General features: G+C 44.2%; 1 protein-coding gene across 14 annotated transcripts in view; it reads right to left on the bottom strand.

Moving 5' to 3' along the window:
* The window catches only part of PTPRT (protein tyrosine phosphatase receptor type T), a 1,098,035-nt gene that overhangs the window by 169,334 nt on the left and 913,351 nt on the right, over positions 1-15,350 (bottom strand). For all 14 annotated transcript variants that reach the window (XM_082361692.1, XM_082361703.1, XM_082361700.1 and 11 more), the window contains one exon: positions 4,510-4,645. In XM_082361692.1, coding sequence (XP_082217818.1) covers positions 4,510-4,645 — 136 coding nt within the window. The remainder of the gene's footprint in view (positions 1-4,509; positions 4,646-15,350) is intronic.

Below are 15,350 nucleotides of genomic sequence, written 5' to 3'. Positions count from 1 at the left end.
AGTTGCTTCTCCAAGGTTAGCAGCAGATAAATGGGGCTGTAGAGATTCGGATCCAGTTTTTCTGCTTCCCAGTACACAGCTAACGAGATGTCTATACCCATTAGACTTGGAGCCACTGGAGGGCAGACACAAATCACAGAGAAGCAAGGTACACCAAGAGATGCACATTTCTCTCAAAGTAGACTCTCATATCTCAAACTCAAGACACTCCAAATATACTCTTGGAAGAGTTACTGTTTGGACAGGCAAAGCGTGGTTGGCAGGAAGCTCAGGCTGGACCAGGAAGAGCTGGGCAGGGAGAGGAGAAGAGGAGATGGGGGTGGATAGAACTATGTGCGGCGAAGGACTTTGAAACTGTCTCTCTAAAAGTTGCCCAGTTTGCATTTGAAAAGTAAGAAGGGATGGTGAGGTTAATGTAGGATACAGACAAGTCTTGGGGTAGAGATATACTGTTACCAAAGAATTTTGCTTAAGCTGGCTCCAGTGTTTCCCCATTCAAAAGTGCATTGCTATGCCTTAAGCCTTGGAGGACACCATGCTCAGATTTCAGGAAGCGTGTCCCAGGGAATAAATTGGATGACGGGAAGCTTGTAGGCACATGCACATATGTCCATATCCCACGAACAAACATTAAAATGTCAAACTTCCCATATGTGAGTGGCCAAGAAACACCTTGAAACATCAAGATACACTAGTGAAGGCACTAAGGCTTGAGCTTTCCACCTTAATTTGCATTGAAGGCACCCAGGGCCCTACGGTATTAAGCCAAGGGACCAGAGAGGTGGCCTTACAATGCCTTGGCTGCCCATTCCTTTGGCAGAGGATGTTCGATAATTCTAAAGGGAGGAGGTCAGGGAAGAAGATGAACGGGACTGCAGTGATGAGAGCTTTTCTCTTTTTCAGGACTCAACCGGGTGTTCATGAAAAGGAGGTACGTTCCATTACATAATGGCATGCAGGAACCCATTTTAGAGTGTTCTGAGGTCTAGATGTGATCAATAGAGCCAGGAGAAAAAGATGGAGCCATTATCCAGTGACAGCATAAGAATGACTATTTTGCAGTGAGCTTGGCTATAACCACACTGGCTGTTAACTCTGTCGGAAGGGGCTCCAGATCCCCTTCTTATAATGCTCATGCAATCCTCCATATCTCCATGTAGCCCTGCTTCTGTATGGTCCTGCGTTCAAAGAAGCCCAGTCCAAACAGCCAAAGGTACTCTTAAAAGAAGTCTAAAGTTTAATTTGCATCTTTTTCAAACTGTAAGGGAATTCTGTTTGAATTGCTCACCAGCGTCTCATATCCCCTTCTGCAACCTTGCATTTTTCAAGATCCCCTCCACCCATTATAAAGCAGCCAAACAACAACAACAAAACTTTCCTTGGGCTATGCTGATATATTTCTCTCTCTCTCTCTCTCTTCCTTTCTCTTACACTCCTTTCTGAATGTAAATTGATTTAGCTTCTTTCACTAAGCCCTTCCCTTGGTTCTCTGTATCTCTAGCCCTTTCTGGGCCAGCTTTCTAGTTCAGTACAACACACACACACACACACACACACACACACACACACAAAACACCTAATAGTAAGAGAAAGACTCTCTTTGGAGAGTGACAGGGACGCTTCAAGGCCTGTATGGAGAAACAAGGGGCATCTTAAGTGGACTGGAGACATGTGCCTGCAGCTCTGGGGAAGACTCTGAGACAGCTGAATCCATTGGGAGCAGAGGAAACAGGGAGCCGCCACGGCCATGTCTGTGGAGGTCAGGGAGAAGATCCAGCACAAGCCAGTGCAGGGAGTGTGGCAGGCATCTGACTTCTGAGAGCTGCTAGATGCAGGAACTAACTCTAGGTCACAAAGGGACACTGAATAGATGCTGACACTAGGATCCTGAGTTGTGATGATTCGCCTGTTATCTGGGGGTTTCTTTTCCTTTCGTATCTATTCCTTTTAGGTGGCTGTGGACATCATTCTGGTGAGCAGTAAGTAAGTTAGTGACAGACGCAACTGACCAGTGAGGTTTTCCCCATATTTATATATGGGGTTGGGATAAGAAGAGGGAAAGGAGCCCATTAAGCTCTTCCCTGTCCTTTGGTGGGGGCACCTCTAGACATCAGAAGACACTGTGGGTTAGTGGAAAGAGCGCAGGCTGATGTTTAATTTCTCTTTTTCTCCCTCTGACCCATCCCCTACTCTTCCCTCCCCTCCCCTCCCCTCCCCTCCTCTCTGCTCCTCCCCTTTCCTTCCCCTATACCTATTTGTAAAATATTACCATCAACCAGGCCAGAAAAATGTCTTATTTTCTCCCAAAGATACTGTATATGCAAACACTGATCAGCACCCCTACCCCCTTGCCCACTGCCACTACATCTGAGTTTTGCCCCTTGGAAAGAAATGGTGATCACGTGATGTCTGTGGGTTGGGTCTGACGGATGGTTTTCATAGAGATGAGAGATGATAAAGATAGAAGAGGATAAAACCACACAAAGGGCTCACTTTATCCTTGCTGCCAGCCTGAAAACAGAAAGCCCTTTCCTCCCTCCCAAAAAGTCACACATTTCAGAAATAGCTGTTGAGAGGGAAGTGAAATTTCTTCACAAGCTCGCAGACAATGGTGACGTGGGTTAAGCCAGGCTTTAGAAAGAGCAAAATTGGAAGAGCATATCTGACTTACAAATCAGTGGCGAAGAATGAGAACATTCAGGGTCTATCAAAGAGGAATGCAATTCTATTAAATTGGTTACTTTTTTCAGGGAGACTGGCCCAAACTCACCTGTGTCTCTAAAGCGTCTGCGACTCCGAGAACGTGTCAATGACCTTACATGTGCGATATGCTCACTCACCCCCAGAGAAATCAAACCTCATGTTCGGCCTCATCCAACAGCAGCTGGCTTGTCACAGACATAAAACGTGGCCTCGCTTTATGGATGATGGTGATGGCTCTGAGGGCTCTTGACCCCCAGTATTATCATGGACCTTCCCTCCTCCCTAGCCGCTCCAACCAGAAAATCAGTAGCTGGACGAGAACCGAAACTCTTCAGTCATTCTGCTGGGAGCCTGAGGAAAGGAATGACCCTACAGAACAAAGATGTCCAGAAAGAACAGGTCCTACCAATAAGATGTCCTGGCCAAACGGGGTCCTGGCTGATTCTGAACAGAACCATGAGACACACAGAGACATTCCGGTGCCAGAATGGCTAAAAGAAGGCCAACTACTTGTAGAGCGAAACTGATGGCTGGAAATAAGGACACTGTCTTCATTTGTTTACTTCATGCATTTATATTCATGGGACTCCTTAGAGTAGAAGCTGGAATTTGTCTTTGGGGCATTCTGTCCCTTTGTTCTGGTGGGAACAAGTTTCACAAGCTGTTTTTGTCTCAGGGATGAAAGCAAGTCCCGGTCCTCATTACCGGGCTTGTCCTGAACTCTGTGAGTAACCAAACCCAGAGCTTCAGGCTGAGGAGTTAGTAGTTGGTTGAAGAATGGACTAAAACGTCTCTTTATATTGGGGGCAGGGCAGGTTGCAGCACACATCATTATAATGTAGATAAGTGTTTTGTTTGCTTTGGCAGCCTGGGGAGTGGGAGGGTGGAGACCAAGGCTGGAATCCTGGCATTGAAATTGAGATGGGCAGTAGGCACGGGGACATGGTGGCAGTACAGTAAGGTACAGTAGGCAGGAGGACCTCCTGTTTGGAGGAATAATCAATCGTGTACCCCAGGGACAGCGAGAGCTGATATTCTTCAACTTTCCCTGATGACTATTTCCTCTCCCTCTCTGCAACTCCTCTGTGCTGTCTTCAAGCCTCCCGCATGTCTGATAAACAGAAGATGTCGATGTAATGAACTTGGGGGATCAGGAAAGAACCTGGACCCTGGCTTTCATGAGCAATGCACGCAACAGGAGATAACAGTGCTCGCTGACCAGAGGTGCCAGGAGGACATCCTGCTGAGAGGTGACAAGCAGCAACAATCCAGCTGGGAAGGTTCTATGGGATGCGGAGTAGGAAGGAGCCTTCCCTCAGGGCTGTCACACCATCAGAGGTGGCTCTATCCCTTTGATGCCAAGGATGCATCAATCCCTTGGGATGCTGCCGCTTGACCAAAGAAAAGTCAAGGATGAATGAAGGTGAAAGGAACGAAGCACTGCTTTCCTGCATCTGTATCTGTGGGCTCACCCGTGTTCCCGGGGCTCCCCTGTAATCTCGATGACGTGACCAATCACGACAGAGCAGCCATCTCTGAGAAGCGTCATACATGGAATCCCATGGGACTCCAAGGAACACCTGCCCCGCAAGAAACCTGCCGTCTTGGGGCTGCTCGCCAAGCAGAGAGCACATGCCCTTCAGACACCAACACCATGAGCCACCACTGGCCCCAAATTTCAGGACCTCAACAGTTGTATCAGAAGGTCCCGCTCAGAAGCGATCAGCAGGGAAAGGACTTGGCCACATGGCAGTGTCGGGGCCCCCTGGGGTTGGCAGGGTCTGCAGGGCAGCAACCGAAACTCACCTCCTTTTGATGGTCAGCATGACGCCCAGGAGAATGATGATGAACATGAGGAGGCCGGCGACCACGCCGGCCATCTTCACAGTACTGTCCACCTGCTTCTCCGGCTCCACGCTGTTGGGATTCTGCGTGGAGGCACCTTGGAGGGAAAGGGGAAGAAGAAAGATAACTGAAAAGCCTCACATACGTGACGAGACGCAATCGTAATAACAACAGGTTCCATTCACTGAGTACTAACGATATGCCAGGCACTGTGCTGAGGGCATTATACACATTGACCCATTTAACCCTTTTGAGGATTAATTGCTTGAGATGTTGAATTATTAATTATTATGATAGCCTTTTTTTGTAGAGGAAGAAATTGAGATGCAGAGAAATTGACTTGCCCAAGGTTACACAACCACTATGCTGGATATACGGGTAACCCTTATCCTCCCATGAGATCAAGCAGGGAATTCTATCCCTCATACCGGTTTGTCCCTAGGATCAAACCATGGAACTATGGTTTGAATCTTAGGTTCATGGAATTATTCCAAATCCTACTTAATTCTTTCAGGTAAATGGCGAAAACAACAGCTTTGTGTAAGGGTAACACAATTAAAAGCACTGGATTTTTAAAGATAAAAACATTACTTTTTTATTTTGTGCCTTATGTGAAACAAATGGTGGGGATTAAAGGGAATTGCCTTGGGTTCAGAAAACGCTTATATCCGCTAACTCCATTTTTGGATTTAATGCTGATGCTATGTGCTCTGCCAGCTACTAACACACTGACTCGATTCCACATCAAGGAAGACAGAGAACTGGACACTTACTATATCCTCTGCCCTGTGCTGGGCCGTTTTGTGGATCCGGCTTGGCCAGTCCTTGCAAATATTCCCTAAAGTATATATTGATTTTCCCATTTTATAGATGAGAAAACAAAGGAAACTTGCTAAAAGGCACACGGTTGATAAAGCTCAGGGCCAGGATTCCACAGGTTTTCTGTAAGTCTAGGTCTCAAAAGTCAGAAGCCTTGAATTCAACTTTCATGTCCTCTAGTCCCTCAATCCTTCTCCTCCCAGACAACCACTTGGCTAATGCCATAGCAAAAGTAAGGAGCCAAAGAATGCCTAAGCCCGGCCTCTTCATGCAGTGCACCAGGGACAGAGGCAACTTCTCATCCCAGGAACCTGTGTGAACCTTCTAGAGTGTGGTCCTGGACCAGCACCTCCGTGAATTCTTCCCAATGATGCCATGTTTATGTGAGGCAGCTTAAATCCAAAGCATCCTTTCCCTGACCCATCCCTACTTTTCTACCACATCAGAATCAGCTCATTCATTACCAGTGACACCACCTTCCCTGGTTGCCCCAGGAGCAATCCTCTCTGTCTTCTCCAAATTCTGATAACACTCTGTACCACTTGGTACAGATCTCAATGTGCTGATGTTATTAGTGATTTGTTTCCCCATCTGTCTCCTCCAGTGGTCTGCAAGCTCCTCGGGGGCAAGAGGAAGCATCCTTTATCTTTGTTTCCTCATGTTAGCACAGGATCTGGCTCATAATTGGTGTTCCCTTAACGTTAGCGGTGGTTTAATGTTTAGCTGAAGGGATGACATCTCTGCCCACACACATTTGTTCTCATGAAACCAGATTGAGTTTCTCCTTTTTTTCACCCATGTGTTCACAGAACTCAGCTGAGTTGAAGGGATGTTAATGCCCATAAGCTATGATTTTGATTCTCCAAACTCATGGATGTTTCAGACCAGTCCTCCGGCACATCCCCTCTTCCTGATTAAGAGTGTCAAGTGTTTCCTTTACCACAGCACTTTCCCCAGACTCTCTTGTAACTTAGAAAAACTGGGTTTACTTAGTCAAGTCTCCCTAGTGGGAATGGCAAGCCTTCAAGAGCAGAGAGTGCATTCTAGTAATCTCTCTAAAGCCAGTGTCTAGCACAGGTCTCCCTCCTCCCCATCGCTGGTTTACAGATGATGGCTGAATGACAGAAAGGCTAGTGGACCACAGTCGTTTGCTTCATTTATTCATTCAAGCATTCATTAATTCGCTACTAAGCATCCATGTTCTGTGTGCCCAACTATGCTATCAACAGGGTCAGAGATCCTTCTCCTGGAAGGACTTACAAAGAAGGGATTTTATTCAGGTCCCCTCACCAGCTAGAGACAAACCCAGCTCATCAAATCGCAGGATGGTCTGAGCAGGCTCTGCCTATTTACAGCCAGAGAATTCCTGGCGGAGTTGGCCAACCTCATAGGAAGGCGGGTCTCACATTCCAGAGTGCAGGCAAGTCCCGAGTAGCCCCCATTTTCACGTTTGGAGACAAGATTTCTGAGATATGCCTAGTCCCCCAGACACAGAACATGACTAAGCATAAAGGAGGTTGAGCACCTCAGACCATAATTTCCTCAACAGTGTCAGAGTCTTTTTATTTGGCTTTGGAGGAAGTGTTGGCTCTGGAGCATTCACTCACTGATGTAGTAATGGCTAAACTTTACTTAATGCCTGCTAGGAGATCCTCTTCTAGAGACTGGGGGCACAAAGGCAAAGCCATGGAGAGGATCCTATTACCCTGGGAACACTGTTATTAGCTTGTTCTAATGAGATTCACACTTCATTCCTTCAACGAATAATCACAAGTACCCACTGTATGCTGGGCATTTAGTAATACAACGGTGACCGACACAGGCACAGTCCCTGCCCTCAAAGAGCCTACAATGAGTGGTGAGTGGGGTTGAGGGAACAGAGTTAATAAAGAATCAATAAGAGGAAGCTTTCAACTCTGTCAATAGAGAGGCACATGACACATAACTGGGAAATGAATCACTTCTGGGAGGAAGTGGCCCATGGGGTGGGCTCCAAGGGAGGACAGGCTATAACTAGGCAAATAGAGCACCACGAGAAAAGCACACAGTGGTGGCAGGGGAAACAGCACTGGCTAAGGCCGTCTGATGGAGGCAAGGAGCCTGGTGCATTCAATATATGAAAGAACTGTGGCGTAATGAGGGCGAGAAGGCAGGGAGAGCATGGTGAGAGCAGCTGGCGAGGGCGGCAGGGGCCCGTCCGTGCAGGACGTTATAGGCCACAGTGCGAGCTTTTGTTTTTTACCCCAAGAAACACAGGGAGTCATTTAAGTGCTCTTTATAGAGGTATGATATGGTCAGATTTGTATTTCCAACGGACCATTCCAGTTTCTTTGAGAAGCCAAAGTGGATTGGAGAGATGCATTTTGAAACTATTATAGTCATCCAGATGGGAGATAATAGTTGCTTGAACTCTGGTGATGGTCGTGAAGATGGAAAGATGCAATAAAAGAGATAATTACCTGAAATAGATATAAATAAAACCGGGTGATGGACGGGATACAGGGCATTAGGGAAAGAGAAATGAATTCTTGAGGATGACCATAACAAGGTGGATAAGGTGATGTTTAAAGGTTCAAGAAACAAAAAGGAATAGAGTTAGAAGGAAAATATGTGTGTTTGGGGCAATTTGAGCTTGTGAGATACTATAGGAAAGTAGGCAGTTAAAAATGCCGGTCTGAAGCTCTTAAAGGCGGCCTAAGCTGGAAGTAAAAATGTGTGAGTCATATGGACATAGATGGTATTTGAAGCAAGGGGGCTGATGAAGTCACCCAGAGAGAGAATGAAGAGTGCATGAGAGGAGCTTCAAGATGGCGGAAGAGTAAGACGCGGAGATCACCCTCCTCCCCACAGATACGTCAGAAATACATCTACATGTGGAACAGCTCCTACAGAACACCTACTGAACGCTGGCAGAAGATGTCAGACCTCCCAAAAGGCAAGAAACTCCCCATGTACCTGGGTAGGGCAAAAGGAAAAAGAAACAACAGAGACAAAAGAATAGGGACGGGACCTGCACCAGTGGGAGACAGCTGTGAAGGAGGAAAGGTTTCCACGCACTAGGAAGCCCCTTCGCGGGCGGAGACTGCAGGTGGCGGAGGGGGGAAGCTTCGGGGCCACGGAGGAGAGCGCAGCCACAGGGGTGCATAGGGCAAAGCGGAGAGATACCCGCACAGAGGCTCGGCGCCGAGCAGCACTCACCAGCCCAAGAGGCTTGTCTGCTCACCCGCCGGGGCGGGCGGGGCTGGGAGCTGAGGCTCGGGCTTCGGTCGGATCGCAGGGAGAGGACTGGGGTTGGCGGCGTGAACACAGCCTGAAGGGGCTAGTGTGCCAGCCGGGAGGGAGTCCGGGAAAAGGTCTGGAGCTGCCGAAGAGACAAGAGACATTTTCTTGCCTCTTTGTTTCCTGGTGCGCAAGGAGAGGGTATTCAGAGCGCCGCCTAAACGAGCCCCAGAGACGGGCGCGAGCCGCGGCTATCAGCGCGGACCCCAGAGACGGGCGTGAGACGCTAAGGCTGCTGCTGCCGCCACTAAGAAGCCTGTGTGCGAGCACAGGTCACTCTCCACACCGCCCCTCCTGGGAGCCTGTGCAGCCTGCCACTGCCAGGGTCCCGTGATCCGGGGACAACTTTCCCGGGAAAACGCACGGCGCGCCTCGGGCTGGTGCAACGTCACACTGGCCTCTGCCGCCGCAGGCTCGCCCCGCATCCGTACCCCTCCCTCCCCACGGCCTGAGTGAACCAGAGCCCCCGAAGCAGCTGCTCCTTTAACCCCGCCCTGTGTAAGCGAAGACCAGACACCCTCAGGCGACCTACACGCAGAGGCGGGGCCAAATCCAAAGCTGAACCCCGGGAGCTGTGCGAACAAAGAAGAGAAAGGGAAATGTCTCCCAGCAGCCTCAGGAGCAGCGGATTAAACCTCCACAATCAACTTGAGGTACTTGCATCTGTGGAATACCTGAATAGACAACGAATCATCCCAAATTGAGGAGGTGGACTTTGGGAGCAACGATATATATATTTCTTTCCCCTTTTCTCTTTTTGTAAGTGTATATGCGTATGCTTCTGTGTGTGATTTTGTCTGTATAGCTTTGCTTTACCATTTGTCCTAGGGTTCTGTCTGTCCGTTTTTTTTTTTATTACTTAAAAAATTTTTTTTCTTAATACTTATTTTTTATTTTAATAACTTTATTTTATTTTATCTTCTTTTTTCTTTCTTTCTTTTTTTCCTCCCTGTTATTCTGAGCCGTGTGGAGGACAGGCTCTTGGTGCTCCAGCCAGGCATCAGGGCTGTGCCTCTGGGGTGGGAGAGCCAAGTTCAGGACACTGGTCTACAAGAGACCTCCCAGCTCCACGTAATATCAAATGGCAAAAATCTCCCAGAGATCTCCATCTCAACGCCAAGACCCAGATCCACACAACGACCAGCAAGCTACAGTGCTGGACACCCTATGCCAAACAACTAGCAAGACAGGAACACAACCCCATCCATTAGTAGAGAGGCTGCCTAAAATCATAGTAAGGCCACAGACAACCCAAAACACACCACCAGACATGGACATGCCCACCAGAAAGACAAGATCCAGCATCATCCACCAGAACACAGGCACTAGTCCCCTCCACCAGGAAGCCTACACAACACATTGAACCAACCTTAGCCACTGGGGACAAACACCAAAAACAACAGGAACTATGAACCTGCAGCCTACGAAAAGGAGACCCCAAACACAGCTAAGCAAAATAAGAAGACAGAGAAACACACAGCAGATGAAGGAGCAAGGCAAAAACCTACCAGACCTAACAAATGAAGAGGAAATAAGCAGTCTACCTGAAAAAGAATTGAGAATAATGATAGTAAAGATGATCCAAAATCTTGGAAATAGAATGGAGAAAATACAAAAAACATTTAACAAGGACCTAGAAGAACTAAAGAGCAAACAAACAGTGATGAACAACACAATAAATGAAATTAAAAATTCTCTAGAAGGGATCAATAGCAGAATAACTGAGGCAGAAGAACGGATAAGTGACCTGGAAGATAAAATAGTGGGAATAACTACTGCAGAGCAGAATAAAGAAAAAAGAATGAAAAGAACTGAGGACAGTCTCAGAGACCACTGGGACAACATTAAATGCACCAACATTCGAATGATAGGGGTCCCAGAAGAAGAAGAGAAAAAGAAAGGGACTGAGAAAATATTTGAAGAGATTATACTTGAAAACTTCCCTAATATGGGAAAGGAAATAGTTAATCAAGTCCAGGAAGCACAGAGAGTCCCATACAGGATAAATCCAAGGAGAAACACGCCAAGACACATGTTAATCAAACTATCAAAAATTAAATACAAAGAACAAACATTAAAAGCAGCAAGGGAAAAACAACAAATAACACATAAGGGAATCCCCATAAGGTTAACAGCTGATCTTTCAGCAGAAACTCTGCAAGCCAGAAGGGCGTGGCAGGACATATTTAAAGTGATGAAGGAGAAAAACCTACAACCAAGATTACCCAGCAAGGGTCTCATTCAGATTTGATGGAGAAATTGAAACCTTTACAGACAAGCAAAAGCTAAGAGAATTCAGCACCACCAAACCAGCTTTACAACAAATGCTAAAGGAACTTCTCTAGGCAGGAAACACAAGAGAAGGGAAAGACCTACAATAATAAAGCCAAAACAATTAAGAAAATGGTAATAGGAACATACATATCTATAATTACCTTAAATGTAAATGGATTAAATGCTCCAACCAAAAGACATAGATTGGCTGAATGGATAAAAAAACAAGACCCTTATATATGCTGTCTAAAAGAGACCCACTTCAGACCAAGGGACACATACAGACTGAAAGTGAGGGGATGGAAAAAGATATTCCATGCAAATGGAAATCAAAAGAAAGCTGGAGTAGCAATTCTCATATCAGACAAAATAGACTTTAAAACAAAGAGTATTACAAGAGACAAAGAAGGACACTACATAATGATCAAGGGATCAATCCAAGAAGAAGACATAACAACTGTAAATATTTATGCACCCAACATAGGAGCACCTCAATACATAAGGCGAATACTAACAGCCATAAAAGGGGAAATCGACAGTAACACAATCATAGTAGGGGACTTTAACACCCCACTTTCACCAATGGACAGATCATCCAAAATGAAAATAAATAAGGAAACACAAGCTTTAAATGATACATTAAACAAGATGGACTTAATTGATAGTTAAAGGACATTCCATCCAAAAACAACAGAATACACATCCTTCTCAAGTGCTCATGGAACATTCTCCAGGAGAGATCATATCTTGGGTCACAAATCAAGCCTTGGTAAGTTTAAGAAAATTGAAGTTGTATCAAGTGTCTTTTCCGACCACAACGCTATGAGACTAGATATCAATTACAGGAAAAAATCTGTAAGAAATACAAACACATGGAGGCTAAACAACACACTACTTAATAACCAAGAGTTCACTGAAGAAATCCAAGAGGAAATCAAAAAATACCTAGCAACAAATGACAATGAAAACATGATGACCCAAAACCTATGGGATGCAGCAAAAGTAGTTCTAAGAGGCAAGTGTATAGCAATACAATCCTACCTTAAGAAACAAGAAACATCTCAAATAAAGAACCTAACCTTACACCTAAAGCAATTAGAGAAAGAAGAACAAAAAAACCCCAAAGTTAGCAGAAGGAAAGAAATCATAAAGATGAGATCAGAAATAAATGAAAAAGAAATGAAGGAAATGATGGCAAAGATCAATAAAACTAAAAGCTGGTTCTTTGAGAAGATAGACAAAATTGATAAACCATTAGCCAGACTTATCAAGAAAAAAAGGGAGAAGAATCAAATCAATAGAATTAGAAATGAAAAAGGAGAAGTAACAACTGACACTGCAGAAATACAGAGGATTATGAGAGATTACTACAAGCAACTCTATGCCAATAAAATGGACAACCTGGAAGAAATGGACAAATTCTTAAAAATGCACAACCTTCCGAGACTGAACCAGGAAGAAATAGAAAATATGAACAGACCAATCACAAGCACTGAAACTGAAACTGTGGTTAAAAATCTTCCAACAAACAAAAGCCCAGGACCAGATGGCTTCTCAGGCAAATTGTATCAAACATTTAGAGAAGAGCTAACACCTATCCTTCTCAAACTCTTCCAAAATATAGCAGAGGGAGGAACACTCCCAAACTTATTCTACGAGGCCACCATCACACTCTGATACCAAAACCAGACAAAGATGTCACAAAGAAAGAAAACTACAGGCCAATATCACTGATGAACATAGATGCAAAAATCCTCAACAAAATACTAGCAAACAGAATCCAACACCACATTAAAAGGATCATACACTATGATCAAGTGGAGTTTATCCCAGGAATGCAAGGCTTCTTCAATATACGCAAATCAATCAACGTGATACACCATGTTAACAAACTGAAGGAGAGAAACCATATGATCATCTCAATAGATGCAGAGAAAGCTTTCGACAAAATTCAACACTCATTTATGATAAAAACCCTCCAGAAAGTAGGCATAGAGGGAACTTTCCTCAACATAATATAGGCCATATATGACAAACCCACGGCCAACATCGTTCTCAATAGTGAAAAACTGAAACCATTTCCACTAAGATCAGGAACAAGACAAGGTTGCCCACTCTCACCACTATTATTCAACATACTTTCGGAAGTTTTAGCCACAGCAGTCAGAGAAGAAAAAGAAATTAAAGGAATACAAATTGGAAAAGAAGAAGTAAAGTTATCACTGTTTGCAGATGACATGATACTATACATAGAGAATCTTAAAGATGCTACCAGAAAACTACTAGAGCTAATCAATGACTTTGGTAAAGTAGCAGGATACAAAATTAATGCACAGAAATCTCTTGCATTCCTATACACTAATGATGAAAAATCTGAAAGTGAAATTAAGAAAACACTCCCATTTACCACTGCAACAAAAAGAATAAAATATCTAGGAATAAACCTACCTAAGGAGACAAAAGACCTGTATGCAGAAAATTATAAGACACTGATGAAAGAAATTAAAGATGATAGAAATAGATGGAGAGATAGATACACCATGTTCTTGGATTGGAAGAATCAACATTGTGAAAATAACTATACTACTCAAAGCAATCTACAGATTCAATGCAATACCTATCAAACTACCAATGGCATTTTTCACAGAACTAGAACAAAAAATTTCACAATCTGTATGGAAACACAAAGGACCCCGAATAGCCAAAGCAATCTTGAGAAAGAAAAACGGAGCTGGAGGAATCAGTCTCCCTGACTTCAGACTATACTACAAAGCTACAGTAATCAAGACAGTATGGTACTGGCACAGAAACAGAAAAGTAGATCAATGGAACAGGATAGAAAGCCCAGAGATAAACCCACGCACATATGGTTACCTTATCTTTGATAAAGGAGGCAAGCATATACAGTGGAGAAAAGACAGCCTCTTCAATAAGTGGTGCTGGGAAAACTGGACAGCTACATGTAAAAGAATGAAATTAGAACACTCCCTAACACCATACACAAAAATAAACTCAAAATGGATTAAAGACCTAAATGTAAGGCCAGACACTATAAAACTCTTAGAGGAAAACATAGAACACTCTATGACATAAATCACAGCAAGATCCTTTTTGACCCACCTCATAGAGAAATGGAAATAAAAACAAAAATAAACAAATGGGACCTAATGAAACTTAAAAGCTTTTGCACAGCAAAGGAAACCATAAAAAAGGCAAAAAGACAGCCCTCAGAATGGGAGAAAATATTTGCAAATGAAGCAACTGACAAAGCAACTGACAAATGTATCTCCAAAATTTACAAGCAGCTCATGCAGCTCAATATCAAAAAAACAAACAACCCAATCCAAAAATGGGCAGAAGACCTAAATAGACATTTCTCCAAAGAAGATATACAGATGGCCAACAGACACATGAAAGAATGCTCAACATGCATTAATCATTAGAGAAAGGCAAATCAAAACTACAATGAGATATCATTTCACACCAGTCAGAAAGGCCATCATCAAAAAATCTACAAACAGTAAATGCTGGAGAGGGTACGGAGAAAAGGGAACCCTCTTGCACTGTTGGTGGGAATGTAAATTGATACAGCCACTATGGAGAACAGTATGGAGGTTCCTTAAAAAACTAAAAATAGAACTACCGTATGACCCAGCAATCCCACTACTGGGCATATACCCTGAGAAAACCACAATTCAAAAAGAGTCATGTACCACAATGTTCACTGTAGCTCTATTTACAATAGCAAGGATATGGAAGCAACCGAAGTGTCCATCAACAGATGAGTGGATAAAGAAGATGTGGCACATATATACAATGGAATATTACTCAGCCATAAAAAGGAATGAAACTTGAGTTATTTGTAGTGAGGTGGATGAACCTAGAGTCTGTCATACAGAGTGAAGTAAGTCAGAAAGAGAAAAACAAATACCGTATGCTAACACATGTATATGGAATCTAAAGAAAAAAAAATGGTCATGAAGAACCTAAGGGCAAGATGGGAATAAAGATGCAGACCTACTAGAGAATGGACTTGAGGATACGGGGAGGGGGAAGGGTAAGGTGGGACGAAGTGAGAGAGTGGCATGGACATATATACACTACCAAACGTAAAATAGATAGCTAGTGGGAAGCAGCCGTGCAGCACAGGGAGATCAGCTTGGTGGTTTGTGACCACATAGAGGGGTGGGATAGGGAGGGTGGGAGGGAGGGAGATTCAAGAGGGAAGAGATATGGGGACATATGTATATGTATAACTGATTCACTTTGTTATAAAACAGAAACTAACACACCATTGTAAAGCAATTATACTGTAATAAACATGTTTAAAAAAAAAAAAAAAAAAAGAGTGGATGAAAAAGCAGGCCTAGATAGAGACTTGAGGGTCTGTAGTATTTAGTGAGTGTGAAGAGGAAGATAAGCCTGCATAG

This window comes from Balaenoptera borealis, assembly GCF_965194805.1.
Source record: "Balaenoptera borealis genome assembly, chromosome: 16".
NCBI lineage: Eukaryota > Metazoa > Chordata > Mammalia > Artiodactyla > Balaenopteridae > Balaenoptera > Balaenoptera borealis.
The sequence above is the reverse complement of the archived record's forward strand: the minus strand, read 5'-3'. Positions and strand labels throughout refer to the sequence as shown.